An 11,321-nucleotide genomic window follows, 5' to 3' on the forward strand; every position below is an offset into this window, starting at 1 on the left:
ATTTTCATGAAGTTTGACAACATTCAGCACCACAAAAATTCCTTCCCTTCACCACCGACACACAATTTACAAAATGCACTACAGCAACTCACCAAGGATCCTGAGACAACACCTTTCAAACTGACAACCATCTAAAAAGAGAACAGCACTAGAAGCTCAAGTACACCATGGCCTACAAACTCCTTCAGTGTATTTGGATCCAAACCTTTTAACTCCCTTACCAGTACAGTGGATGGACCAAACTCCCTTATCTGTATCTGTCTCTATCTGTCCAAGAAGGTGACTCATCACCAATCTTCAAGAGAAATTAGGAGTGGATAACAAATACTGGTTGAACCAACAATTCCCACATTTCAGGAACAATTAATATTTTTCATCAATCTCACAGACTGTTTACCCTAAATGGTCCATATTCACCACAAACACATGAACATTGCCACTGTCATTCTCCATTTCTTCCTTGTAAAAGAGGACTAACAAATCCCCAGCCATCATCATTCTCCTTTATTTAGGTGAACTTATTGTCACAATTAAGAATTTCTCATTCAATTTCAGTCAATTGATCCAAATTTAAAAAAACACTCTATGGAAACCAGACTGATTGAGAATAAGGCTGCCTTTTTGTAGAACATTCTTTCTTCCAATTCTACCAAACTACCTCCCTCCACACCCTTTCAGATATATTGAGGACTACATCAATGCTATTTACTGTTTGCCACTTGAACCAGAAAATTTGATCAACTTTGATAGTCAATCATTCAATATGCATTTCACGCCTTTCAACAGTCATAGTTATTTGAACTATATTTCCACCTCGCCAGTTGCGTGGAAAGACTTTCTCAGTTTCTCAACCTCTATCATGTTTTTTTCAGATGATGCCACTTTCCATATCAATACTGAAGAAATACCTTTCCTTCACCCAACATCAATTTTATGGAGAGAAAATCTATCTTATTCATTCCATTTCCAGTGGTTTTGCTCTTAACTATTCAACTCTCTCCAAACATTTGGCAGGATTTCGCTCTATCCTGACCTTTCATGACACTGGACTCAACGCTGATCATTCACTATTCCCACCATTATGTCGAGCAAGATACCACTGAACACATGCTGCACTCATTTTATCAGCGATCTTTCCAACACCCTGGTCCATTCCTCCATCAATTCCCCACATTTATTCTCAGGACAACTTGCTCTGCAAACATATGAGATACAAAAAAATTCACCACTTAAATCTTCCCTTCTCAACAATGAGGGCCACAATTACTTCTTCCAGGTGGAACTGCAATTTCCTTGCACTCAGAGTCACAGAGTCACACAGATGCACAGCATGGAAACAGATATTTGGTCCAACTCGTCCATGCCAATCAGATATCCTAAATAAATCTACTCCCATTTGCCAGCATTTGGCCCATATTCCTCGAAACCCTTCCTATTCATATACCTATCCAGATGCCTTTTCAATGTTATAATTGTACCAGCCCCCACCACTTCCTTTACTAGCTCATTCTGTACATGTATCACCCTCTGCATGAAAAAGTTGCCCCTTAGGTCCTTTTAAATCTTTCCCCGACCAAAGGGAAAAGACCTTGTCTATTTAACCTATCTATGCCCCTCATGATTGTATAAACCTCTAAGGTCATCCCTCAGTCTCTGACACTCCACCGAAAATAACCCAAGCCTATTCAGCCTCTCTCCATAGCTCAAACCCTCCACTCCTGGGAACATTCATGTAAATCTTTCCTGAACCCTTTCAAGTTTCACACCTTCTTTCCTATGGAGGGAGATGAGAATTGCACACAGTATTCCAAAAGTGGCCTAACCTGTGTCCTGTACAGCTGCAACATGACACCCCACCCCCCCCCCCCCTCAACTCTTATATTCAATGCATTGCCCAATAAAGGAAAGCATACCAGCTGCCTTCTTCACTATCCTATCTACCTTCAACTCCACTTTCAAAGGAACTACGAACCTGCACTCCACGGTCTGTTTGTTCAGCCACACTCTCCAGGATCTTACCATTAAGTGTATAAGTCCTACCGTGATTTGCCTTTCTAAAATACAGTACTTCACATTTATCTAAGTTAAACTTCATCTGCCACTCCTCAGCCCATTGGCCAATCTGAGCAAGATCCCCTTGCACTTCTGCACTGTCCACTTCACCTCCAATTTTGGTGTCATCCGCAAACTTTTGCTTGCACTCTACATAGTTCCAACTAAACTCAACTCACATTTGAAAGGTGAAATGCAATCAAATTTATAATCCATTTATAACTTAAGGTTTAATGTTGAACTGAAAATTTTCAAATCATAATCTCTGCATTTTTCTGGGCAGCAGCTACTGGTAATATAGGGTGACGCCTGTATCCATGGGTCCGGTTTCCGTGGTTTCAGTTACCCGCAGGTTACTGCGGCCCAAACATATTATAGGGAACGTTCCTGAACTAGGGACCAGAAGACTGCCGTGTAGGTGTATTTCCCCATTTAAATGAATGGGCTCACATCTACCCACGATTTTGGGCTTCTATGGTAGGTCTTGGAACGTGTCCCCCGCGGATACGGGGAGACTACTGTAATTCTACTTTTCCAATTATACCTCCTCTGCATGCATTTTTTACTCCTATCCTTATTCCAGTGCTATCTCCTTTTGTCTTGTACATTCATCCCTTTTATCATTTAATATCACTCTGTCTTCCTTCTATCGTAAACCTTCCATTATATTATTTTCACACTGTCAATGCCTCACTTTTTCTACTTCTACATTTGCTCAAACTGTTATATCTCTGTACTAATGATGATGAGAGTCATCAATCTCCAATGTTAATACTTTTCTCTCATGCTGCTTGTCCTGATTATTTACAACTTTTTAAAATTTCATTAAAATTTTATTCCATTGCACTTCAACAGGTCACATTCCCCGGCTCTTCAGTGTTTTGAGCTGCTAAAAGCTCTGGACAAAGCAAGAACAATTCTCCACCTTAAAATTTAGGTTTGGTAGGAGGCAGTCAGTATAGTGGCATTTTGAATATAACTCAGAGGTATTAGCCATAAAAGGAATTTAAAGTCCATGAGCTAAGAGTTTTTCGTGTTACTAATCAATACTCGAAGCTATGCACTGAAGGAAAATATTCTGAAATATTTCTGATGAATTTTAACCCAATACATCACTTGAAACTAAATCTGTCCCAAATGGAAACCAAAAGCTTGTATCAATCAACAGTCTAAGTCTACATAGCATATCCAGTAATTATCCAACAACACGGAGGCATAGTTCTGCATATTGTCAAATCAACCTCACTCATTCAAAGGCCTTTTTCATACAAATTAAATCAAACAGTTTAAGCACTGTCACCAGAAGAAGTCCTTCTTCAGTCTCTGACAAACAGAAAATGTTCATGACCATAGAGGTTACGAACAAGTCGGAATTGTGGAAGAACAAAAATAACTAGCACACAGCATAAAAACTGGAAATATAAAAGATGTACTCAATATACTAAGAGGGCATTGCACCGCTAGTGCAGATCACTTGCTCATTTTATACCCGCGCTGTTGGATAGATTATTTTTAAAAAGCATAAAATTAAAATTGTATCTCAACATATCAAAGGCAATTGCTAAGTTATGACTAATTTATTTTCACAACTAATATCAACTTGTGACTGATTTGAAAATGCTTTCACCAACTTACTTGAAAGCTGCATGTTTATGAATGGCTCCATCTACTGTGCAAACTTTGAACAACTTATGGTAAAGGAACACCAACAATGTTTCAAATGAACTAGTTTGAGACATCAGATAAATAATTTGTTTAAACTGCACAGAGAAAATATCAACTATTCACTCGGTCTTTTGAGAGGCAGATCAAGTTTTACACAGAAATGTGAGCAAGACCAACATTTTTACAAGAATTAGTTCAACTAACTTGTTTGACTTTTTTGATGAATGTAAAGACTATGTCTTAAAATTGTTTTAAAAACCAAGGATTGCTACATGTTTTGAAAGCAAGTAATGTGACACACACATTGTGAGCTTTGTTTACACAGTTGCCTGTTCAAGCAGTAGCGAAGTTTAGTTTGAATTCAAACTAGTGTCGAAGGGTTGCGTAAAATGGAGATTTGGTTAGCCATAAATAGCAGAATGGTTTGTGGAATATTGATCAGTTAGCAATGACAAAGGTCTTCTGCCTGCCAACAAATGTATTATTGGTTTTCATGAAGATTAATAGCTCAGGGTCGTGAACAAGACACAGAAAAGCCTTTGGATGATGACACACTCTATTTTCTGTAGTAAGCCACTTTGAAGTGAAGAAAACCACTTTATCTTTCCTTCAGCAGTTGTAGGAAGTTGGTACTTTCAATTTATAAATAAATCAGCCATTCTATGCCTCTCCCAAACATTTAGAGACAAGAAAACTGCAGGAATCCAAAGTAGATAGGCAGGAGGCTGGAAGAACACAGCAAGCCAGGCAGCATCAGGTGGTGGAAAAGTTGACGTTTCGGGTGTCACTCTTCTTCAGGACTGGGGATGGGTTTAGGGGAAGCCATAGATAAACAGAGTGGTGAGGTAAGGTGGTGAAGTGGGGATAGGTGAAGGCAGGTACAGGATATGACCTGGTTGGTCAATGAGAGGAATGAATCTGGTAGGTGGCTGGGTGGTAGGTGGAGGAGTGGAAGGGAGGGGGAGGGTCTGGGAAAGGAGTAAGGGAAGGGAGGTTATTTGAAATTGGAGAACTCAATGTTGAGTCCTCCAGGTTGTAGGCTGCCCAGGCAGATGATGAAATGTGGTTCCTCCAATTTGCAGTTTGGTTCCTTGTGCCAATGGAGGAGGCCAAGGATGGTCATGTTGGATCGGGAGTGGAAAGTGGAATTAAAATGAGCAGTGACTGGTAGGGCCGGATGGCTCCTGTGGACCCAGCTGAGATGCAGAAACATTTTTTCTCTACCTATTCTATCACAGAAATGCTTCAATACAACTGAACACCCAAACAGTAAACCAACTGATCACTGCTGAAGAGAGAGACATAATTCATGTAATACTTACAAATGGATTTTTCAAAGCTTCAAGCACATCACTGGAATCATTTAGTTCATCAAACAGTAATGATTCTACAAGAAACAAAAAAAAATTATTATGGACCTGAAATGTGAAATACAGTTTTCTAAAAAATGAAACATTCTAGATAATTATAACACATCAATTATAACACTTTAAAACAGAGGATGGCTCAAGTACAAACTGCAAGAGTTAATCTCACGTTGCATAGCAACCTAAAGGCTGTAACCTGGACAAACATCATATGATGTTGGGACACATTCAAAAGTGCCTCAGGGACTCTGCTAGGATCCTTTTTTTAAAAATACTCTGATTTAGTGTGAGCACCCTCTGCTGGAAGTAAGTGGGCAAGATTTAGAGCAGCAATATTCTGAGACTTTCTAGGATAATTAGAATAATCTGAGTTAAAAATCACAATACCAGGTTATAGTCCAACAGGTTTAATTGGAAGCACACTAGCTGCTTTCTGGTGTTGTGTGATTTTTAACTTTGTACGCCCCAGTCCAACAGCGGCATCTCCAAATCATAGAATAATCTGGAACTTTGATGATAGAAAAACATTCTCAAGTAGAATCGTAGAGAATTGTAGAGATATACAGCACGGCAACACCCTTCAGTCCAACCTGTCCACGCCGACCAGATATCCCAACCCAACCTAGTCCCACCTGTCATGCTAAATAAATGAAGTGGGAACTGTTTGTTCTACATGATCTGCCAATTGGCAGCATTTTCACTTCCCAGAGTCAGATGCAAATTGCCAACTCAGCTGGTTATTTATCATCAATCAAAAGCACAAAACACAGACAAGATTATCTTTTTTTGTCATTGCTGTTTGTGGGAACACTCTACACATTTATTGCCATTTTGCTTCATGAAACAGCAGCAACTTAAACCGCTTTGCTTTAAAGTACTGAGGGTGTAAAATACATTTTACAAATGCAAATTATTCCCTTATATTTGTGACCAAGTTAGCCATGAATTACTTTTGAAAATGAAAGTTTATGAAGTGAAACAGAAAATATTTAAAAGTTATTTTAAGCAGCTGAGAACATTTCTTTCTGTTGGCAGAAATGGTATGTGGGCAGAATTACATGAAGCTATTAATTCTGGGGTTTTGGCAATTATTAAGTTGACAAGTTAACCGAATTTAACAATGGAGCAATGTAAAGTGAGACACAAAAAGAGAAAATGCTGGAAAATCTCAGCAGGTCTGGCAGCATCTGTAAGGAGACAAAACAGCTGACGTTTCGAGTCTTTGACAACGGGTCAGTTAGACTCGAAACGTCAGCTCTTTTCTCTCCTTACAGATGCTGCCAGACCTGCTGAGATTTTCCAGCATTTTCTTTTTTTTTCTTTTTTGTTTTCAGATTCCAACATCCGCAGTAATTTGCTTTTATAAAGTCAGACACGGGTGGAATACTGTGAACAGTTTTGGTCCCCTTATTTAAGGCAAGATACATTGGCCTTGGAGGCAGTCCAGAAAGAATCATTAGGTTGATCTTTGTTATAGAGGACTGTCTTACAAGGGGAGGTTGAGCCTGTAGAGGCAACCTCATAGATATGCTTAGAGAACTTGACAGGGTAGATATGAAAAAGTTGTTTTTCTTTGTGGGAGAATCTAGTACCAGAGAGCATAATCTCACAGTAAGGGGTCTCCCATATAAAACACAGCTGAGGAGAAATATCTTTTCTGAGGGGATACTGAATTTGTGGAATTCTTTTTGGCAGAGGACAGTCAAGCCTGGTCATTAAGGATATTCAAGGCTAAGGCAAATCAAGAAAGAAATCAAGGGTTCTGAGAAAAAGGCAGGAATATAGAATTGAGGATCATCAAATCATCCATGATCTCTAAATGGCAGAGCAGACTTGATGGGGTGAATGACCGTATTTCTGCGCCTACATCTTCTGATCTAAAGGAACATTATTTACTTCGTTAAGATGAATTTTAAATTCCCTTTATTCCAGAAAGAAACGTAACTTTTGAGCATACTACACACCATACAACAATCAACAACTAATCCAATGATTTAAAAGATAATTCACTAATACAACCACACTTCTTCAGTAAACTCATAGGAAAAAGTACTGTGGTTGCATAGATGCCTTTTTAGGCAGAACATGGTATTATGATAAGGGGACACAGATTTAGCATTTCACGAAGGATATCCTTCCTCAGATAGAGACCAAAACTGTACACAGTACTCATATGCAATCTCACCAAGGCTCGATACAACTGCAGTAATGCATCTTTACATCAACTTGCCTCGAAATGAATGCTAACATAGCATTTGCCTTCCCAATTCTTGCTGCTCCTGCATGTTAGCTTTTAGTTACTCATGGACAAAGACACCCGATCCCTTTAGAAATATTTTCTACCAAAGTGAAATGGTACAAAAGTTCACTCCAAACTCAGATGTTTGGAAATCTTATTCAAGATAAATTTAAATGATTTGAAGAGAAATAAAGATGTATGGGAAAATAATTCCTGACTTTGGGTCCTGCACAGCTAAAATTCAATACTAAAGCAAAGCAAGTGGAGGATGCACAAAGAACCAGAGTTGGAAAAAAGGAAAAAAGTTCTTGGAAGGCTGTATGAGATTTATCAACTTAAGGAGGAGAAGTACCAGAAAGGGGGGGGGGGAAATTTTAATGTGAGAGTGCCAAGGCACCAATAATGACATAGGTCACTGAGCATGGTGCTGATGGTCAATGAGTTTTGGAGAAAGGCAAAGTTTATGGAGAACAGAAGATGGGAGGCCAGCCAAGGGCACATTAGAACAGTTGAATCTGGATGTAACAAATAGATGGATTGACAGTTTCAACAGTGGTTGAAATGGGGCAGAAAAACAGAGACAGTGAATGAGATGAGAAACTCATCTTGGGGCCAAAAGGTCACTGAGATTGTAAGAGTTGATTTCAATGCAAAGTGTGCGAGGGCCATAAATGACCAATTAACTGAGTTTGTGTCAGGGCTCAAAAACAATGCGTTTTCTGTTCCCAGAGTTTAAATTCTCTGATGTTCAATTATCCAAATAATACTCAAATCCCATATTCTGACTTTTTATACAGACACTAGAAGTTTATATGGAGGTCGCAAGTCTCGATAATTGGAACATTCTTGTTTCTGAAATCTAAACATCCATGGGTGCGGGGCTACAATTCAGTGATCAAAGTCTTGACCTTTCAGAACATGCTGATGTTTTTGACCTACCAAATAGGTAAAATATGTCACATTAGCACACACCCCTCAGTTACATTGCCAGAAAGCACATTTGTGAAATTCTGCAAGTAATGGAAATCCACATTGCTCTCACCAGCTGGAAGTAAAACACAACCCTTGCAACTGGGACCTTTTTTTTAAAATTGGGCCTCCATCCTCAAAAGAAACAGTCGCAATGAGGATTGATTACCATAATCCAGGACTCTTGCTGAGTTTGGCACATGCCCATCTCCACAAAAGACCAACACAATTATATTTCTACCACCCAGTTTTCAATTATTTCATTCAGGGAATCATTAAAGTTTATTTACAGAAACTGTTTTTGTATGGAACAGCATTAAAACTTTGACTTGGAGAACATCTGTTTTGAAAAAAAAAGCTTCCATCCCATTCACTGGCATTGCTGTATTATTTTTGAGGCTCTGAAATAATATTGTCCAATAAGTTGGAGTAAACTCTTAATTAGTATTTAATAACAATATAGGTATTTTGCATTTTTAAGAGGGCATGATGGCTCAGTGGTTAGCACTGCAGCCTTACAGCACCATGGACCCGGGTTGATTCCAGCCTCGGGTGACTGTATGGAGTTTGCACATTCTCCCCGTGTCTGTGCAGTTTTCCTCCAGGTGTTCCGGTTTCCTCCGACAATCCAAAATATGCAGGTCAGGTGGATTGGCCATGCTGAAGTGCCCATAGTGTTCGATGCATTGGTCAGAGGGAAATGGATCTGGGTGGATTACTCTTCAGAGGGTCAGTGTGCACTTATTGGGCCAAATGGCCTGTTTCCACACTGTAGGGAATCTAATCTAATCTCGTCTTAATGCAATAAAAACATCTCAAAGAACTTTAGAGGAAAATTAAGCACCAAGTTTCTTAAAGATGATTTTCAAGAGGTTGGCCTAAAGTTTACTGCTAAAAGTAGATTTAAAGTATTAATTTTGGGAGATCCAAGATGGCGGCGACCCAGCAAGTCTGAGTCCATAGTGCTCCTCCCAAGACTTGGGCAAAGTGGGCCACTCGCCTCCACCACACTTACCAAATCATTTAAAATAGTTTTTACTTAATGTAATTAGTTGCTCAGTACTGAATTTAAACAATCTAATCTCCTGTAAAAATGACTAGAGGGAAGGAAGACGCAGCTCTCAGCAGGCAGGAACCCCTCCCCCACCCTCCCCAGCTGTAGCTGAGGTGTCCGTAGCCGCTCCGGGGGACTTACCTACGCTGGCGAGCCTCGTGGAAATAATCTCCAAACTTGATGCGAAGATCAACGCCTTCATCGAAGAGTCCTGGAGCCGATGGAATTCACTTTCGGCCGCGCTACAAAAGCACAACCGAGACATCAAGGAAATTGAGCGCAGAGTCGGAGGGGCAGAGCAAAAGGCCGCAACCTCCAAGACTATAGCAGAATCTGCTGTGGATTGGGTCCGGACTCTCGAACAGCGAGTCTGGAACTTAGAGAATCACATCGACGACCTTGATTCTCGAGGTCATCGAAAAAATATTTGTTTGCTGGGCCTTCCCAAACGGGAAGAGGAAGGTCAGCTGACAGTATTTCTTGAGCAGTGGCTGCCACAGCTGTTAAATCTGGAGGCTGGATCAGGCCAGGTAAGGGTGGAATGGGTCTATCGGGTTGCAATATGCGCGCCTGGCTCGAACCAGCGCCCCTGCCCGATCCTGTTCCGGCTGCAGAGCTATAAGGAGAGGCAGATAGTCTTAGAAGCTTCCAGAAATCTTGGGAAAGATCGCCAAGCCATGATTTACAAAGGATCCAAGATTATGTTATTCCAGGAATTTTCCCCAGCTCTGGTCCGAAAGAGGAAGGCGTTTGACGAAGCGAAGAAGTGTTTAAGGGACTTAAATATTCAGTACTCCTTGCGCTACCCAACAACGCTACGCTTTAACCATGAAGGGTCCGTGTACAACTTCGGATCGCTGGAGAAGGCCAAGGAATTTCTGGACTCTCTTAGATAAATTGTAAGAGTTAATTGATGTTGTTTTGCTCTCCCCCCCCCCCCCCACCCTGGTTTACACTCCCCTTTTTTTTTTATATTAATCCCTTTCATTACCTTACTGTTTAACCCTCCTTAAGTTGTCAAACCAGAATTGATATGTTTTTTGCTTCCTTGACTTTTTAAAAATTCCATATCATTCTGTAAAACAGGCAGTATAACAATTTCTGATCACGCTGCTGTATATATGGAAATCAAGGCGAGGAACAATGAGACATCCCCCCGGCATTGGCGTATGGATCCCTTCCTGATTCTGGAGATCCAGGGGTATCTCCTGTTTAGGGGATCTGTTAAAAGAAGGGGTCCTTTTGAACAGCCGCATCAGAAATTTGGATTACCTAAGGGGCGGGGGCAAGGATATGGTGCTCACTGTTAACACTAACTCTGTAGTATATTTGAATTTTCTTCATCCTATCGTGGGGTGTCTGGGTCAAGGGTGGGGCACTGGTTAGGAGACGACATGATGGACTTTTGGAAAGGAAGTGATGCCCTCGGGAACAAGGGGGAAAACCTCCATTTAAATACTTTTTTTTTATTTAGAAATAGTTTTTTCTTATATTGATGTGAGTGTATTAAAGAACCTCTATTTTTTTAAAATTTATATGTTCTATGCTCGGGATGTTTTGGAATAGGATTCTACTCCCAAGGGGTCTCGGACTTGCCAGGACAATTATGGTTAATCAGTCGGTTAACTGGTGCACCTGGAATGTCAAGGGGAGTAATTCACCAGTCAAAAGGAAGAAAATATTATCAAACCTCAAGAAAGAAAGGATTGATATAGCTCTCCTACAGGAGACACACTTATTGGATAAAGAACACTTAAAATTACAACAGGGTGGATTTGATCAGGCCTTCTTTTCTTCCTTCAGCTCAAAAAGTAGGGGAGTTGTTATCCTTATTCAGAAGAATTTCCCTTCCAAAATCCTAAATCAGATAAAAGACGAATCTGGACAATATATTCTGATTAAAGCCCTTATAAATGGAGAGGAATATGGGATTTGAAATTTGTATTGCCCCCCGGCACATCCTTTTAAATTTATA

The 11,321-nt window shown here is 40.1% G+C and overlaps 1 protein-coding gene across 1 annotated transcript in view; it reads right to left on the bottom strand.

Moving 5' to 3' along the window:
* atf6 (activating transcription factor 6) overlaps positions 1 to 11,321 on the bottom strand; it is a 335,361-nt gene that overhangs the window by 318,529 nt on the left and 5,511 nt on the right. Inside the window, exon 2 of the mRNA XM_043699998.1 lies at positions 5,040 to 5,104. Coding sequence (XP_043555933.1) covers positions 5,040 to 5,104 — 65 coding nt within the window. The remainder of the gene's footprint in view (positions 1 to 5,039; positions 5,105 to 11,321) is intronic.

This window comes from Chiloscyllium plagiosum, chromosome 11, assembly GCF_004010195.1.
Source record: "Chiloscyllium plagiosum isolate BGI_BamShark_2017 chromosome 11, ASM401019v2, whole genome shotgun sequence".
In the NCBI taxonomy this organism is placed as follows: domain Eukaryota; kingdom Metazoa; phylum Chordata; class Chondrichthyes; order Orectolobiformes; family Hemiscylliidae; genus Chiloscyllium; species Chiloscyllium plagiosum.